Consider the following 19,474-nt stretch of genomic DNA (forward strand, 5'->3'; position numbering starts at 1 on the left):
TTTATTTCCTTGCTAAATGTTGCCGTGGCGATGTGCTGATCGCAAAGAAAAATGATGCAGTTTTTGAGGGTCCGAATCTGAGAAAACAATCATGAAACTTTTCACACACGTAAGGCCTGGCTAAAATGTTCATATTTTATAGGGTTAGGGTTCTATCTGCCAGTACACCAACTTAGCCAGAGTTGTGAGGGCTATTTATAGCTGCTTGCAGCTTGTTGCTAGGGCCCAACCGATAAATCGGCCGCCGATGATAATTGGCAGATTATTGCCCTTCAAACACCGTCCAAAACAATTGCCCAATTAGGCTAAATGGCCAATTATTTTTCCCTTAAAACGTTATCATCAAAGAAAACCGAAGTTTACGACGCTGTGAAAGTACCCCGAATGCATCATTTTGCTTACATATCATTAGCAACTAGAAAGTGTGTAGCCTATGTTATTCTGGTTATTCTGTTGTCCCTAAGCGTCCTCTAAGCTGTTTAATGACACCCCAGTTGGAGTTAACACACGACGATAAGAATTACATCCTCTGTATATTTAAATTCAAAACATGCTTCGTTTTTAAAACATCGCTAGCCTAGCGCTAATGCTAAAAGCGAATGCAGGGTCCCATTCAAACGCTTAAAGGAAGTAAGAATCGACTTCAGGAGTGTTTTTCCTTCAAATAACGAATATTCACACACAAATACGTTCAAAGCAGAGAATCTTAATAGTGAAAGTTTGTGTGCAAGTGACACCATTGAAAAGGAATTGGGTTGGGGGAGAAATTTTTATGCATTAAATATATATTTTTAAATAATCGGCATTGGCCTAAAAAAAATGCATATTGGTCAGGCCCTACTTGTTGTTTAAAAAATAAAAATAATATCTGCCAATGTTCACATTTTCACCGGATCATGTCTACAACATTCTTAGTAGGGATGTTGTAGACACGATCTGGTGAAAATGTGAACATTGGCAGATAATTATTTATTATTATTATTATTAGGAATTTCCTAGAAAATAATAATGTCCCATCACCGGTGAGCTATTTCTAGAACAGGCCCACAGCCTGCTCATGTGGTCATTAGGGGCTACCTTTTAACTTTTGTATTCAATTAATAATTTATTTTGCCAATAAAATGTTTGAGTGAAATGATAAAATACACATATAATCATTTCAATATAAATAAACATAAGAACTGATGAACAGTAGCCTGCAGTGAGTTCCTCTTCCTCTATTGCAGGTTAAGTCCTCTCTCACCTTAAAACATCTCTCTTTACAAGACGGATTGTTCCCAAAGACCATCACGGTCCCCAGAGGACGCGCTCTAATGCTTTCATGACTTCTTAACGTGGTGCCCTGCAGGTTACCATTTAAGAGAAAAGCCACAGATGAATCGTTGACACGTTCCTGCTCCCGTCAGCATCAAACTGCGCTAACCTCGGTGAGCTAACTTTTCAAATGTTCAAAATCTCTTCAAATGGTGACTATGGTCAAAGTAAGGGGGCCTAAAAAGGACTCAAGAGGCCTCCCCGCTCCATCTGCAGCCTTGAACACATTGCCTGGGTGGGCAGATGCAGAGGTTTGACCCCCAGTGTCCAATAAGCCATCCAACTCAGATTCATCCCTCAAACCATCTGTTTTGCGAGTCCCCTACTTCCCATGGAGCACCTCTCCTGCTCCACCAAACGCTATTCCAGCTTTCCAGGGGCCGCACGCATCCTCGCCAATACCTGCCTTATCTCCCTCACTCTCCTCCCATCTCATTACTCCTCTCAGTACCCTAACCTCCGCTCTCCTCCTCTATCAGCCGTTCTCCGAGCCATCGCCCGCCCCCCCCCCCCCAACCCCCTCCCTCCCTCTATCTGACACTCAGCAGGGCCGCTCTCCATCTCCGTGCGTGTGCCTGCAGGCAAACATATGCTGCTCTTCCCGTCAAGAAGATTCCGGTGTGTTTGAGAGAGGAGGGATTGTTTAATGTTTATTAATCACCTGTCTGTGGATTGGGAAGGCGAGACAGCGATGGGGGAACACACGCACACACACACACGCACACACACGTTTACTCAGTGCCGTTACCGGGCTGTCCCGGTTTTACATTTACAACAAGTTTGCAATTTAAGGGGAAAAAAAAAGAAAATTGCTAAATCATTGGTGTCAAACTCAACACTCGGGGGTCAGATCAAGCCCATCATATTATTTTACGCTTAAGCATCTACTTCATCTATCTTGCTAAATGGATTAGTTCCATCCAAGTGTGATTTTTATTTACATTAATCAAGCTAAAATATTTTTTATTCATTTAAAAAAATATATTTAGTATAAGACCAATTGTGAAATAATGTATTGATAAAGTGGATATAAAAGTCTACACACCCAAATGTTCAAATGGCATGTTTTTATGACATAAATAAAAATGCGATTCGATTCAGAATCAATTTTCGACTAAGAACGATTTTTGCTTCAATCTATAGATGTGCAAGGAATTGTAATGATCTACTCCAGTCTGACTCGCTAATGCTAATTAGCACGCTAGTCGCCGCACTTTTATCACTCAAAAGAACGGCTCCACGCTGAAAAAAAAAACGTATTGGAATAACTTGATCGTGATTTTTTCCTTCTACTCTCTAATGTGGCTACAACTTAACAGTGTATTAGACCGCGTGGAACCACACTGACCCTCAGTGGCCAAACAGTGGTACAACACGAACAGCGCTCCAAATAAAGGCACACACAGACAAAGGCAAGACAGTATAAAATAATTTAAATAAACTCGATTTTGGGACATTTAAAATCTATTCTGAATCGCGATTCTTATGAGAAACGATTTTTTTGGCACACACCTAGTATCTACCATTTCAAATGGATGCATAATGCCAAGAAAATGGAGGAATATTGATAGAAGAGACAAAATGAACCACGACTGCCTCAGGTTATATATTTTACATCTAAGATCTGTAAGACATTTTAATGCAAATAAATTTAAAAAAACATTTAAATTACTTTTTTTTAAATAAATATTCCATTAAGTTCCCAAAGAGTATTCATCTAAAAATAATTATGGGGAAAATTAGATAACACCAGTTATTTTTGACAACAATCAAATTTTTGCTAAGAAGCTTTTTTTTTTTTTTTTTAAGCAAAAACATTTTTGACCAACCTCCGCACAGGTCAGGGGTGATTAAGACTTTATTCATCATTATGAGTTGAGGTGGTTATCAATAGTGTAGAATCTGATACAGATCCATAATAGGACAGTGGAGCCTTTCTTTCAAATACAACCGAAGACTTACGAATAGTCCCAGAAAAAATTGACCAGTACATTATCAAAATCCTATAACAGCTATACTGAACAAAGGGCCCGAGTCGTGGTTCATATGGTACACCCATCCTTCAAAAATCAACACATCTGTCCTTCTTATGCACTTGTGTTTCCAAAACGCTTTTGGTCACTCTTTCCCCACGTACATGTTCTTTTTTTCCCAAGTGCACAAGAATGAGCAAGTGTCCACTGCACACTGACTGAATTCAAGTGCAAAAGTACACAGCCAGGAGCGTGTTCTCTGTCCATGTTGCAGATGAGTAAACTAGAGAGCATAGCGAAAAACACCACAGGGACAAAGAGCGTATATCTCAACTGCGCGTCACTTTTTATTGGAACAGAAAGAACAAGGAGGTCAGTGATAGAAAAAAAAAGAAAAAGGTTGTGATTTGCTGGTAGCTAAAGCAGGGAGCGGTCACTTGGTGGGAGAGATCTTCTCCAGGTCATGGATGCCCTCCTTGTCAATCAAACGGACGGTGAAGGAGGGAAGGTTCAGGATGAAGCGCTTGTTCAGCTGGTGGAGGCAGAAACAACAGCGTCATCAGAACAAATCGAGTCAAGCTGCAATGAGAAACAATCAACTGAGAAATAGCAATTAAAGACACGATATTAAAAATCTTAACGAACTTCTTCAATACACTTCTTCAGGACATCCACTGCTTCCTCTCTGCTGATATCTGGAAGAACACAAGGGCAAGTCGACGATAAATTGTGGAGAAAAAAAAAAAAAAAAGAGGAGACGATTAACACTAGCTTTTGTGGGCCAACGCGCACCTGGTCTGTAGTGGCGGTCAAGGATGGAGAGCGTGAGGTAGGCGCCATAACCGTGGGCGGCGAAGGGGGCCTTGGCCAGCGAGGACAGGAAGTCCATGTAGTAGAGACCCGGACCGTCTGCGTCGTCGTAGCCCGCCAGCAACAGGTTGACGTGATATGGCGTCTGAAGAGAGGTCAGGATGAAGGCTACTCGGCATCACAAATATATCATATCATATAAACAAAAGTTTAAAAGAATGCGAATATGGATGGTAAATACTATGGAATATCTGTTTTCATTTTCACGGTATACGGCGTGTTTTTGTCCTGCGAATACGTGTGACATAATTGGCAGTAAAGCCCATATACACCAATCCAACGTTAACCAAATGTCACGCTGGAAAAATGGCATAAATACACACCGAGTTACCTTCTGTACATGCATGAGAAGTAATAGACCTCCATACCATCAGGGGGCGCTCATCACTACACGGGCGGGATACAAAAAAACGTAAACAAAGCCTACCGCTATCGTTTTCACTCACGATGTGCTCCCTGAGGCTCTTTACAGAGTACCGTGTAATATAAAAGTAAATCCCACCTCATATATCCACTTGGGTCTCATAGTTCGGCTTTCGTCACTCTACCGACATACGCTTTAACGGTAAAGTCACACAATGCTGGTCTCTCTTGAAACATGGTGATGAAGTGAACTTCTTGATCTTCTATCCAGACATTATAATTATGTCCAAATGCGAAGGGTGATAATATGCAAATTGAGCAAAATTGTTTAGCCGCATTCGTCACGACCTGTTCTTTCCCTGTGTGCTGATTCGCTAGCTAACAGCCAATCAGAGTGATCAAATGTCACGAAGGTGACAATCACTGTGATTGGCTGATAGACAGGAAATGCAAATCAGTTGTTACTTTTGTTCCTCCCTCCAGTAGCCTGCCTCAGGAATTCCGAACTTTTGTCTCATCTGCGACTTTTGGTCTGAAACCCAACAAAAACAATAAGAAAAGAACTGAGCTTGCCGATCCACTACTTTTGGAGGTGATTGTACAGCAGGCACTAAACCTCACAGATACTTTCTTGAACTCATTCAAACCCAAAAAACGTAAAAATGTGTTCTTAATACTTTGTCTTTCACTCTCAAAAACGTATTTATACATTTTTATATGTTTTTGTTATGCTAGAGCATACAGAAGGCTTTGACGCAGCCTCTGACCTAAAGAGAATGCTTGAACAATGGTATAAAAGAGTATAAAAGATCAACCGGGGCCATGTTGCTACAAGCTCTTTTTGCCAGTGTTTTCAACAGGTTTGTGAATAATGATGAAACTTAGCGATATTCTAATGCTAATGGCTACAAAACGGAAACAGATAGAAACATACTTTTTTTCCCTGGTGAAACAAGAGACTCTAATCTTTCTTTTGGTAGATTTTTATAGCAATGGAACAGAATATTCTGTGGACCTTGCAAAATCTGTCAAAATTCGGTAAAACAGCCGGGAGCGAAGGGGGTTGCTTCAGTGAAAATGGCTGGGAGGGAATGAGTTAAAGTATGCTGGCTTGTGTTCCATCACAACCAAAGGAGCTCCCACGTTTCAGCTTGGGAGGATTTTCATCCATTTTCTACTGCGTGAAAAATGGACGTGGGGCAAAAGTGTGCATGTGCGAGTGTATTTGTTTGGGGGGGTTTAGTCACTTGCAGTGTGACATCTGCTGGAAGTCAGCACCCCTGTTGCCTCCTCCGTCGCCCCCTCCCTCCCGCTTCGTTCCTTCGCTCGCCCCCTCCTCCCCCCTCCCGCTGCTTTCACCCCGAGCCCCCGAGTCACGCCAGGGCTCATTAAAAACTTCTTAAGTCGTTTCTCTAGCAGCCCCTTCTCCATCTTTAGAAATTACATCTTCCACGCTTCCAGCCTCTTCTCTCCCTCCAGTACACTAATTTCTTTCCTCAATTAAAAAAAACAAAAAAACAAAACAACAATTTGGAGGGCTTCAAAACATCTTCAAGCCTATATGCTTGACAGACAAAGAGTGTTTTTGATTAGCACCGAATGGAAAAACAAAACAATAATACAGTATTACGCTCCCTCTTTCAGCAGCGAGGTGATTCATTCAAGGCGGGCGGGTTGCGATCTAAACACCTGCGCTGCCATTTCAATTTAGCTCACATTTGACCTGCTTATTTCTGTGACTTGTGTTGGCGTTATATTTGCCACAAGGGGGATGATTGTTCTATCCCCTGTGGAGTGGGCTTTAGTGTGAGTGTTAATGACAGCCTCGCACAAACACACGCGCTCACTACTCGAAAGCATAACCGCGCGTGTGTGTGTGTGTGCACAGCAGGTACGGCCGAATATTGCGCACGTGCGCGTACGCGTACGTACGTGCGCATTCACTCCTCTGTGAGCGTGCGAACGCCCCAGTGGCATCACCCCCACCCAGCAGACACCTGCCTCACTGGTTACAATGTAACAATAATACGGACCTGGCATCAAAATAACCTTCCCATGTCACCTCAAAGGCACCTTGTTAATAACCCTGCCACCTGAACTCACACCTTGATTCACATTAACAAACAATATGCATCATCCAATCAACCTCCCTCCGCCGACACGTTTGTATTAAAACACAAACAAGAAACATTTGTAGGTGATAATTTTATGTCACATCCAAATGAAAATCTGTACGTTTGAAGGATCTTTACAACAATAACAAACTGTTGACAAAAGGGAGCAGGATCCTCAACAAATTGAAGGCATATGGGTCATTAACGGATTCCACCAGACCCAGCACAGTTAATTTATAATACAAACACACAAAATATTTATTTAGGGTTGTGAAAATGAGTGCGGTAATTCTGAGTTAATTTGAAGTTTCTTTGACGCCAGCATTTTTTTTAATGACCGCAACTTACTTGGAAAGCCTGTACTAAAGGAATTCCAGTCGCAACGCAGCAGACACGTCCACGTCAAAAATTTAGCAGTAATACATTTAATAATAATGCATTAATTTGTGGAGACTGGGGTCAAGTTGTATTTTACAATTTTAAAAATGTGCAGAATTTCACAAGTTACTTCATGTTAAAGATTAGATAGCTCTGAGCTGTCACCAATGTCTTACAAATGCAATTATGCCATCTAGTGGCAGAAAAATGACCTCAACACAGATCAAAATCACACTCATTTTTTACAGTACAGTACTTTTTAATTTTAACTAAATTTTATGAATTATGAAATTACTGTATCAATGACTAAAAGATGCAGCCATATTTCTATGAGATAACATTGTTTTCCACATTTATGTTAACAAGAGTATAAAAACAAAATAAAAAAATATTTTATTGTACATTTAGAACAGATATAAAATTTGCAATTAATCGTGAGTTAACTATTGAACTCATGCGATTAATTATGATTAAAAAATGTAATCGCCTGACACCCCTAGTAATTATTATTATTTACCATTATCTACAATTGTACTTTTATCTACAATTTAGGACATTTATAATTTAGAACATACATCTATCATGGAAAGTTTTCTACAATGGTTGCACCACAATATTTTTTCAACTTAAGTCAAAGTTATGAGGCTAACAATTAGTCATCTAAATAAAACACAATCGCTAGCCACACAAGTAAAAATAATAATAAAATATAGTATTTGTTGGGGTGGGGAATCAGGTCATACAACATGATGTCCAAATATGACCACTATATACCAAATGCTAAAAGGGCAACTCTTTCACATAGTTGTGAGACAGTACAAACCTGATAGCTATATACAAACACCTGTCTATAAATGTATTTCAAATTAAAAGTCCCAAATTGGTTCTTTCTTTTTGGCCGCACCACATGATAATTCATAAAATGGGCATCATCACGCAAACTTATCCGTCAATGACCCGTATATATATTTATTAACTGTTGTAATTTCTAACCATTCACCGAATTTGGATGTATTGTAAATACCCTCAAACTGAAGCTGAAAGTCTGCAGTTAAAACACATCTTGTTCAATTAATTTCAAATCCACTGTGGGTGATGTTAAGAGCTAAAAAGATGAGAATAGTGTTTATGTCCCACTATTTATGGATCTGACAGTATACGTGCCCAAACTGGCACCAGTTATTAACTCATTCACTCCCAGCCATTTTCACTGATGCAACCCCCTTCGCTCCTGGCTGTTTTAATAGATTTTGACTGCTTTTGCAAGGCCCACAGAATATTATCTTCTATTGCTATAAAAACATGGAACCTACCAAAAGATTAGAGTCTCTTCTTTTATCAAGAAAAAACATATATTTGTATTTGTTTCCGTTTCAGCATTAGAAAATAGCCAAGTTTCATCATTATTCACAAATCTGTTTAAAACAGTGGGGGGAAACAGCTTTTTGCAACACGGCCCTGATTGATCTCTTATACTCTGCTGCCACCAGTTAGCCGTTTTTGTAATAACTACCATTGCTTTAAGCGACCTCTTCAGGTCAGAGGCTGCATCAAAGACTTCTTTATGCCCAAGCATAAAAAATAAAAAAAACATTAAAAAACAAACAAATTTATAAATACGTTTTTGGGCGCAAATGAGTTAACCTTCCAAACCTCAACTAACAATATTTTTGAAAAATCAGAAAGCACAGAAACAAAGCTCCAATATTCAAACTCTGCTTCCAAGTTTCAGCTCTGCCTTCCTTCCTCACTTACTGTGGCCCACTCCTCTCCCCCCTTTTTTGCACCATGTCCCCGGGCATGTTCTCTTTATTGGCATTTCTCCTCAATCTGTTGTATTAATTGTTCATCTGTGCAGGAGCCGTTGAGCTGTGTGCAATATGGTGCCGGTAATTATTTGTGCCCATTGTGTGCCTGTGTTGGAAATTTATCACCATCACATATGGGCCCAGCTGTGGAACGCTAACTGTTGCTGTGGCCTTACAGACAGAACGATCTATCGAAAGGGTAATCTCTGATCACTGTTGGGGGATGCCGTCAAATATTTTGTGCTATAGCTCCCTGAAGTACTCTAACATGTATAATTGCTACAATTGCAGTTAATCACTGTCACTTAAAAACAAAAAACTTGCTCCCGAATACAGGATTGGACGGCATATCAGCTTTGAACTTCTTCTTTCGCTCTGCGCCGAATCCTGCGCCTCATTACTGATGCGGATTTGTCAAGGCCTCCGGTGATTAGGTTTACCGCCAATTTTTGTCTTTGTTTCGCGCCTCTCTCGCTCTCCCTGAAGCTGGAGTAAATGCGGTTCTCCAGAGGTTAATAACGCGGCCCTGTTGTTTTCCTGGACGGCAGGTTGGTAAGCACGGCGCTCCGTAAGCCAAGTCTGGACTCCTCCGTTCAGACACGCTCTGCTGACGAGAGTTAACTACACCTCCCGGTGGTCGGCGGCCACTGGAGTATGACATCTCTCAGTCTATAGAACTCATCTGGAATGTATCCTGCGGGAATAAGGCCATACGAATTAACAATATAGCACTGATTAATTTATCAGCCAGTAGTTTTTAACCTAGGGCTTTGGATACGCTGGCAGAGCGGTGATCATTTTTTGGGAGGGGGTGAGGGGGATGCACTCAAAAGATGACTTGAGGATCGAGGAGTAACAATTGGGATACAAAACAAATCATTATCTTGATAAATCCTCTTTTTGCAGTGGTTAGATATTAATCTGCTGTGATTTAATCAAATTAATTAAAACCAATTCGCAAATATCTGGGACAGTTGCCCAGACATCAACTGAACAAAAGGTTAGGGCTACGGGCAGCTTCATACAAATCGATACTTAATGATGTTATGTTCCGTCAACCATCTTAAAGTCCGAGTTCATTAGTGCAGTGCATGATTTTGGCAGATGCAGAGTATTAAAAAAAAGAAAGAGTCCACCGTTTGAGCTTTTTGTTATCATTTTCAACACTTCATAAACAATTTAGTGAGCCAAAATTAAAACAAAAGAAAATTGATTGCGAAATGTTGATGTTCCAGATCTAAAAGGCCATATAACTAAGAGAAAAAATTGTTAATCCAACAAAATTTGCAAATGTCCGGATACTCTAGAGGTTGCAGAATGTATGAGGGAACATAGCTGGAGGAAGGTGTGGGATGCTGGTTGGGAAAAAAAAATACTTTGGATTTGGTTTCTCAGCACTCCAGAGAACGCCGTATTGATAAATCCTGCGCTCACAAAGCCAAAGTCATAACCAAGAGGCACAAAAATAAAGATTCCCTCGCAGCGGATGACAAGACATGAATAAAAATGTTTTTCTGCTCAACATTTTCCAACCTTGACTGAATACAAATGATCCTGAAACCCTCTTCCATGTGCAAATTATTTGAGGATTCTTTTTGGCTGTATATAGCTTCATTTCCATCGAGCAGTATTATACGAAAAGCATTTTTTAGACTTTCTATTGTATACGGTCATAAATTTTCCTAATCAGGCCTCTCTTCTGTGGAGGACTAAAAATGCTCAAATTTTAAATAAATAAATACATACATACATACATAAATAAAAGTGAAAATAAAAATTTAAATTAAAATATACCGTAATTCAAAAATTAAATACAAAGAAATACACAGACATGCTTAGGACCGCCCCCTCATATGAATAACATTCCATGACGGACTTAATGCTGGCAGCATGAAATAAATAAATATGAGAGCAGTGCCTTTTTATTGATTAATTGATATTTAAATCTATTTCATATTTATTTTTGAATTTATTTCCACATTTATTTTTTATATATATTTATTTATTTATGTATGCAGGGTTTTCCCTGTGTACAAAATTCAGAGGCGGCCACCTCTGCCTATTTTGCTTGCCAGCTCCAGCTTGAGCCACTGATATCGCTCAACACAGCGCTCCAGCTGTGTTAATTGAGCTCAACAGCAATGCATTTTAACTGCAGTTGCAGTGTTGCGCCATTATAGAGGCGCTATATGAACAGCAGTTCACCGGAAAGATCTGAAGCACACGCCCATTTCATAAAAACACAGTATATACAACAAACATAATGGTGTTTTACAACAACGCTGAACTATATTTACAATTTAACATGTATTAGTGTGAATTTTAAATGGTTGTAGTTTTTTAAAAAAATGGCAAAAATGAATGGCAACTTTGTATTCATATAATTTCTCATTTCTAGTCCCTGATCGTAAAATGGCTGCAGGAGGGCGGCCGATAATGGTATAGGTCATCGCCGCTAGTACGATACCTTAAAATAAGACTGGTATTGGCACCGATACCTGGTATCGGTAGTCACCCATCATAGTCAGGATGATAGTCAGGATGATACCACAAATCATATATACATACTATGTATATATAATTTTTTGTTGTTTTAATTTGCATTTATATTTATTGTTGTTTTAATTTTTTTTATTTTTTTTATTATATCTGTCTTTAATTTCACTTTTATTTATTGACATTTTAGGTCCTCCATAATCTTCAGTACCTTGTTTGTTGGGGAGCCACATGGAGTATGTTTAGTATATTTAAGTAAGTTTTTGGAGGGTGGAGCTTGGCACACTAGGTCAGAGAACTGTCTGCCCTCATCCATGTTAAAGTAGAATTGATTGAATGTGGAGAGACCACAAGTGTCATTAAAAATAATAATAATCAAGATTCTTATTGACAGGCAATGACAGCACACTGCATTCCATTTGGTGCTCATTTTAGGGATCGGATTATCAGAGTATCGGCTTATTTTTTTATTTTATTTTTTTAATCGGATGGACAATAAAAGGTGAAATGTAAAACTGTGTTAACCTCAGGTAACTGTTTACTTAAATCAAAAGTATTGGTACTTGATATCAGTGATGGCCTTTTACTGGTATCGGTAAAAAAAAAGTGGTATGGAACAACCCTACATTTGAATACAGTGAAATATGACGCTCTTTACAGTAATACAGCAATTCCCAGCTGTACTAGAGAATTTCAAGTCATGTGTACATTGATGCCAACTGGTTCTCACACTCCATTCTGTACAGTGTGGGTCCACTGAGTATATGTTGTCCCCGCTGGGACACCCACAGCCTCCCTCCAATCCCCTCCCCTCCCCTCCTCCCGCTACGCCACCCCTATCCCTGGCTCGATGTGTCCCACATTCCCTTCCCGGCCACACTAATTGTTTTTTGTAATTATTTTCACCCTTCTGCTATTGTGAAAAGAAGCAGCTGCACAACTCCAAACAAATGAGTTGGAGCGTCATGACATCTGCAAATGACCACAATGTTTGAACAAAAATAGTTTTAGCACAAAAAACTAAAGTCAAATATTAACAAGAGTTCACTTCAACATTTGCAATATTGTGATTAATCTCTGTCACAAGAACTTGTACGTTAAAGAGGAAATCACCCCCCCCCCCCCAAAAAAAAGTTCTTGACAATATTATGTTCTATGCAGCCCCACTAGTTTAAATACAGTATTTTGGTTAATATTGCGTGAAATATGAGTTAAGCAACATAATCCTGCAGTTTATCAATGTCAGAAGGCGGCCATTTTGCCACTTGCTGTGGAGTGTAAATGACATCAATGTTGCTCAGGTCTCATGTAACAACCAATCACAGATCAGCTTCCGAAAACAGGTGGGCTGTGATTGGTCGTTGCCTGAGCCTGAGCAACTGTGATGTAATTTTCACACGACAGCAAGTGGCTAAATGGCCGCCCCCGGAAATTGATTTTGTTGATTAACTCATATTCCACAAATGTAATATTAATCAGAATATCATGTTTAAACTAGTGAGGTCACATATAACATATTATTGTCTAGAAATGTTTAAGGTTGACTTCCCCTTTAAAACCCTCTGTTATGTTGGATTCAGAACCAAAAATTACTCGGGATGGGCTCATCTAACAAAGGGAGAATCATCTCCAACCAACTAATGTCAAAATTCATTATCAGGTTCAGCTGAAATGTCTTGTCTTGGCATGTTTTGAGAACTTTGCATACACCTAAAACTACAAAATAGTACTCGGTATGGTCACTCCATCATAGGGTTTTGTCCACATTTAGACCTAAGAAGAATAAAAGTCACCTCTATTAGTGTGTAGGAGTTTGAGGCACATAAAGATGTTAAATGAAAGTCTAATCAAAATACAAGTGTGCCTTGGACTGGTCAGAATAAAGATAAACTCTTCATATGCAATCAATCTTAATTTAACACTTTCATAAAGCACTGACCAAAATCTTTACATGTGGCATTTAAAGGCGGCTGAAACCAGTTATTATCAATATGACTAAATGTATTCATCCAATGCCAAGTGGATGTACTGCATATGAAAGTTTACAGATAACAGCTCTGATGAGTTAGTATGAAAACTGCTGAAAATGTGGCACTCTTAAATTTAAGCAATGAATTACTGAAGGCCAGGGAGGAAAAAAACCCAATCAGAATCTGGAATGAAAGGTCCAGCAGGTGGTACAGATCTTAACTTGGGTCCGAGGAGTGTCTCTCTGTAGACCAGTGGTTCCTACCGGTCTGTGGGAAATTTAGTCCTGGGCTACCCAGAGAGGCTGAACAAAAAATATTTAATTGACCAGAGTGTGAAAGAAGTTATAATTTGAAAATTAGGTGCAGACGCCTATGCCTCTGTATTCATGTGAAATGGCTCTTCTCTCTTGATACAGTAGTAAAAAAGTTAGCCCACAAGCTTCTTCATAATGGAGAAAAGGCTACATGTGCTAACAACAAACAGAGAGATGCATTTAGGAGACAAAATCAGCAGTCCTACTTAAAATAGGGTTTATTAACAACAGGTGATGATCACTTATTAAGTCAGCTCAGTGTACTGTGTAGCAACAGGCTCGCAAATTAAGCAATAAAGCATTCAACCCCCCCTAAAAAAAAAAAGCACTGACTACATTGCTTCTATTTCCAACATTCTATTCTATTTTCTGCTTCTCAATTCTGGTGCCATTATCTGTCATTGTGCCCTGATGGCACCGACTAGTTGAAGAAAAACAAGCACAGGACTCCCACAAATTGCAACAACTGGATTCAATGTAATGGAGGGTTGTATTTTTGTTTTTTTATTTGTTTGTTTCTATGTCAGTCAATCGAAAATATTGCTTTACACTAAAATAGTCTGTTGCGTAAGGCTGGTAAATGACAAACATTTGATGCTTTGCAACAGATTTTTTACTTTGTAACATGCTTCCACTTAATTATAAACTAATAATGTGTAAAGCTAATTTTAGGACCTAATGTTTCAAAAGTGAAACCAAATAAATAAAAATGACAACATGACAACTTAATGTGTGAAATTATCAGCTCACCTATATTCAAACACCCTGTTGCCAAATCAGGTTTGTAAAGACTATTAGTCATGTGTTTTATAAAAAAAATAATAATGATTTTTAAAAAATATATAAGACTGTTGAGTATATATTATTTACCCTGCTTCGAAGGTACTCTGCGAGGTTCTTTCTTGTGAAGTTTGCTGCAGCTGCTGGGCTGAGTTCATAGCCTACAAAACCAAGCATCTCCAAATGAACAACCAAGACCTTGCTCAAGTAGCGTTACAATCCGATTTTAATTGCTTACCGTTTCTCATTTTGTAGAGCTGAACATTCTTCTGGATATACTCTGCAAACTGCACCGTGTCTCCTGCCTCGCCCACACAAAGCAGCAGGATCTTCTCGCTGAGTTTGAACATCTTGTCATCGTCTGAAATATAAGGGGAGCGATCAACTAACACGAAGTGCATCTCAAACATTTAAATCATTGTTGGAAAGAATACAATATTGAATACTGTACATGGAGTGGTTTAAAAACGCAATGACTTTCACTTTTGTTATTTTGGGGCAAACGTGTCCACTGTCTAACGAAGCTATTTTTGGAGTGGATATATTTAATATATTTATATGATATGCATAGGTACTTGTAAACGCTGAAAGCCACATGGGAAACGGCAAAAGTGGAAAATAAATCTCGTCGTTCATAAACCTGCAGATTTTAATCTGGCCGGCTGGATAAACGTATAAACGAAGGGAAGCGCTTTCAGAACATCAACAAAAAAGTAACTAACGTCATACCTGAGTGAAAAAGATATTTCATTAAAGACGTTCGGCATCTTGGTTTAACATAAACATATGACAGTTTTTAACCGGGTAGTAATGATATTATGCTAAGCTAACACATTGTCACATACCTTGCTTGAGCTGAATAAAGCTACTGACGGCGACATCATCGGCAGCGACGAGGACATAATCTGATCCCTGTATACCGATTAAATATTCCATTCTGTATGATGAGGGCTAGTTTAAAAGAAAGTATTGAATATAAAAGACGCGCGATAGAATCGCTTGGTCAGATTACACAGCAAAAGTTACAAGTAGTCGGCGCAGGGTCGAAACGTCACCGGAAACAGAATGACGTATTTTGCACGCGACTCGGGCGGGCATTTTGAGCGGACTGCTGGCTGCTGTGTTGGGAATGCTGTGCATTTTTCATCTCTAAACAGTGGACTAGCATTTTTATGCAATGGGAGATCGAATGAAGGGGCGAACTCCTCCGAGTCACAAGACGATGACGGATTCGAATAAACTAAACGACTCGTCGCAGCGAAGACGATCCCCGCGGCTGACATCTCCCTTAGTAAACACTGAAAGCAACAACATGGCGCCTGGCAGTAATGTTCCCGTCAAGCGGTTTATTACCGTGAGGAAAATATTGCCCAAGAAAATAACTGCTGCACCTGTGCACGACAAAGAAAACACACCGAGGCGGTCGGATGGAACCCAACAGAAAAGGCAAAAGATTTCCACTCCTGGTTCTGTTCGGAAGAGCGGACGGTCCTCCAGTGCAAAGAAGGCCGCAGTGCCCTCGCCTATCCTTCCGCCATCAACGCCGGTCCAGCCTGGTCCCCAGCAGCCAGTTGACGATCCACGCGACGCGGTGTGGTCGCAGAAAGTACGTCGCTCCTACACCAGGATTAGCGACAAATCCTTCAACAGTCCCGACGCCCGGGAGAATCTTTTCGGGTTCGAGATGCTACAGACCCCCGAGGTGGGACGCAGAGGGGGCCGAGCTCAGGCGGCTCTGGAAGTTTCAAGTACCGCAGCTGGCCCCAGTTCCTTCATTCTGGACGCCGAGGACTGCGGTCCGGACCTCGACATCCCCGGGGTGGTGATGAAGAAGAAGAAGAGGAGCCGGAGGAAAGTCCAGAAGATTGACGTCGTGGAGCTGGATGCACTTTCGGCCAAGATGAACGCAGAGTTCCAGGAGGCTGAGCAGTTTGAGTTGGTTGTGGAGTAAAGTAAATGTGGAGACTGACAAACACTGAAAAGAAGGGGATTTTGTCTCTCTCTGACTGCTTAAATGTCGTGTTTAAGAGGACAGATTGTAAATGTAAATGTTCTACCTGTTCCTGTATGTAAATTCTGATATAATGGTGTAAGGTGTTGTGATGGGTGATTTGGAGTTAATCAAATATGTTATTCTGAACTGTTTTCGCTTTAAATAGTTTTTTTTCTGGTCTTTTCCCCCCACTTTTAGGCCCAGTTTAGCTCATTGCATATCAAGTATGTGAAAAACAACTTGCATATAAACCGAAATACAAGTACAGCATGTGAGCTTCAAGACTAAAATGGAAGTAGGCTACATTTACTTCTTTCAATTTGTTTTATTTTAGTGACTGCAAAAACCTGGACTTTTAATCACTCGTTCATAATGTTGCAGCCAAGTAGCCTTTATCTAAACAATTCTGTTGTATTTCTGCATTAATTCATGAATAAATATTCCATTTTTTTTGTGATTTGGGCTCATGACATTGAAATCAACAGAATTGATTGTATTTTTTATATTAAGTGTGATCATTTGTGTGTGCGTGTGCTTTAATGGAAAATCCTTGACCAGCTAAAACGGTAAATGGACTGCTTTTTATGTAGCACTTTACATGACATGCTGATGACAGACTTTTGGCAGTGTGTCAAACTCACCCAACTGAATATCAGTGCAGCATAAAAAAAAAGTGTAGCGCTATCCTATCCACCGGCATCCAAATAACCTCTTCCGGGCTCCTCAGAGGGAGCCAAAATATTAACAAATGCCATTGATGTTTTTAATACATAGTATGGGTAATTCAGACTGTTCAAAGCAATTTTTACTTTTACAACATTGATTTCCTTAGAAAGTAGAGAAACTAATTATGCTGCAGTTTCCTAAACTCGCAACTCCACTATAGTAGTAAAACAGTATTGTGATTAATATTGCATTTGTGGAATATGAATTAAAAGCAAAATCCACCAAGTTTTTATTCATCTCAGGGCGCAGCCATTTTGTCACTTGCTATCGACTGAAAATAACATCACAGTTGTTCAGGGCTCAGGTAACGACCAATCACGGCTCACCTGTTTTGGTTTGGTGACGTTCAGAAGCTGAGCTGTGATTGATTAAGCAATAAAATCCATTTGTGTTTATCCATCTGAGGGGGCAGCCATTTTGCCACTTGCTGTCGACTGAAAGTGACATCACGGTTGCTCTGGTAATGACCAATCACAGCTCACTTGTTTTCTTAGTTTGGTCAGGTGACGTTCAGAAGCCGAGTAACCTTTTGTTTACATAATGTTGAACATGTGTTCTGTGAAGCCCTCACTAAACATGGTATTCTGGTTAATATTAACTGTGAAATATGAATTAAGCAACAAAATCCACTTGATCTTATATAGGGGGCAGACATTTTGCCACTTGCTGTCAACTGAAAGTGAAATCACAGTTGCTCAGGTACTACCAATCAGAGCTCAGCTGAATGTCACCTGACCAAACGTAGAAAACACGTGAGCTGTGATTTTTCATTACCTGAGCAACCGCGATGTCATTTTCAGTCGACAGAAAGTGACAAAATGGCTGCCCCCTATATAAACTCAAGTGGATTTTGTTGCTTAATTCATATTCCACAGTTAATATTAACCAGAATGCCATGTTTAGTGAGGGCTTCACAGAACACATGTGGAACATTATGTAAACAAAAGTTTTGGGTTGACTTCCTCTGCTCTGAAACATGATTTGGGCATGCAAGCGTACAATAGCATTGCGTTTAGAATATGCTACACATTTTTCACTATTTTTACCAATCTTTTTTCTTGTATTTTTCTCAACTCATATAAAAGTAGGTTGCGACTTGGCATCAAAAGGCAAATGACAGTTGAGAACAGCTACTTTAAAGCATTTTATGCATGTAGTTAATTGTCATTTTATGATGGGAACTGTTTAAGACTGTAACAGATTATTTCAGTTGATTCATGGCAACAATATTTTCAAATGAGAACTACCAGCGGCACAAATCAGCTTGTGGTCAACTTTGGAGTTCCAGCTTTCAATACTACAGTCAAATGAATGCTCATACGTCCCTTGTGGACAAATTACAGTCACGCTGTTGCTCAATGTGTACAGCTGAGACTTGTTAGTCAAATATACCGCATTCCTTCATGCAGCGCTGGTCTCCAGTGATTATGTCAAGCTGAATGAGTGAGCCATCAGTCTATGTTTAACGACGAGTGGGCAGGTAAAACATTGCCTCTCAAGGGTTTTAACTACTAAATGGATGTGTTGTTTAATTTGGTCGAACAGGGGGAGTGGTTCACTGTCACGTATGTGTTTTTAGCCAAGCTGCTGTAAAGTAGGTGCGCTATAAGACCAAGCTGCATGGTTATTTTGTCATCTGGCTGTCTTCAGCAAAGCAAGACAGTTTTCTCAAAGACAATTTGGCAAATGTCCTCAATGCATTGTACACTATTTGTGTATGTTATTGTGGTGTTTCTCATTAGCTGCTTATTATGAAGGACCAAAACTGCCAAAATAAAAAATAAAAAAATGAATAAAAGAGAAAATAAAAACTGATGTAAAAAATATAATTGCAAAATGAAGTACAAAAAATAAATATAAATGGAAATAAAAACCAAAAAATATCTATAAATTAAAGCACTTATATAGCCCAATATATAAATGTCACATAGCAGTCTGAAGGAAGAAAACAAAGGCAACAAATATCAGTAAAGTATAGCTGTAATATTTACTTGGTAGCTAGAATAACATAGCACATCTTCCATTTGAAATAGATCGCATTCAACGACAACTCCCTCTTCACTTTCAAGTCTAAGTATCACGTTAAATGTTTACCCCAGTTGACAGTAATAGGTATGAATGTGAGTAACTCAAATAAATAAAAAATAATGAGTGTTTGCAGCCAGTGAGTAAATCCACAATTTACTCATACATTTAAGGATGTTTGCCTCCTCGGGTGCCACATTGTCTTGGTACCCTTCATTTGACATTTCGGCTGCCTGGGAGAGGAGCAAGTAGCGCTTCACGCGAGGCCTTCTTGTATATTTTTTAACAAGTGTGCTTGTCACCATCCCTAAAAGAAACAGAGTGAGACGGGAGCTGTCAACTTGCAGAAA

General features: G+C 39.6%; 2 protein-coding genes across 2 annotated transcripts; one reads left to right on the plus strand and one right to left on the minus strand.

Annotated features, from left to right (window-relative positions):
* Nucleotides 1-3,610: 3,610 nt before the first annotated feature.
* psmb2 (proteasome 20S subunit beta 2) lies at nucleotides 3,611-15,443 on the minus strand. The gene is made up of 6 exons (XM_086063354.1): nucleotides 15,226-15,443; nucleotides 14,619-14,741; nucleotides 14,471-14,541; nucleotides 4,080-4,242; nucleotides 3,933-3,982; nucleotides 3,611-3,819 (listed from the first exon to the last, which is right to left on the minus strand). Exons 1-6 carry the CDS (start codon nucleotides 15,314-15,316, stop codon nucleotides 3,721-3,723), a joined length of 597 nt encoding a protein of 198 aa, XP_085919480.1. The 5' UTR covers nucleotides 15,317-15,443; the 3' UTR covers nucleotides 3,611-3,720.
* cdca5 (cell division cycle associated 5) lies at nucleotides 15,440-16,830 on the plus strand. The gene has a single exon (XM_086063353.1). It carries the CDS (start codon nucleotides 15,558-15,560, stop codon nucleotides 16,329-16,331), a length of 774 nt encoding a protein of 257 aa, XP_085919479.1. The 5' UTR covers nucleotides 15,440-15,557; the 3' UTR covers nucleotides 16,332-16,830.
* Nucleotides 16,831-19,474: the final 2,644 nt, after the last annotated feature.

The sequence above is a fragment of the Leptonotus elevatus genome, chromosome 19 (assembly GCF_054856555.1).
Source record: "Leptonotus elevatus isolate MCC_2025b chromosome 19, RoL_Lele_1.0, whole genome shotgun sequence".
Taxonomy (NCBI): Eukaryota; Metazoa; Chordata; class Actinopteri; order Syngnathiformes; family Syngnathidae; genus Leptonotus; species Leptonotus elevatus.

Excerpts from the sequence above, each read along its gene's own strand:
- psmb2 (XM_086063354.1), bottom strand. The coding sequence starts at position 15,316 with ATGGAATATTTAATCGGTATACAGGGATCAGATTATGTCCTCGTCGCT. Across the intron at positions 14,742-15,225 it reads CTTTATTCAGCTCAAGCAAG|ACGATGACAAGATGTTCAAA; the intron begins GTATGTGACAAT and ends CTTATATTTCAG. Across the intron at positions 14,542-14,618 it reads GCTCTACAAAATGAGAAACG|GCTATGAACTCAGCCCAGCA; the intron begins GTAAGCAATTAA and ends TTGGTTTTGTAG.
- cdca5 (XM_086063353.1), top strand. The coding sequence starts at position 15,558 with ATGGGAGATCGAATGAAGGGGCGAACTCCTCCGAGTCACAAGACGATG.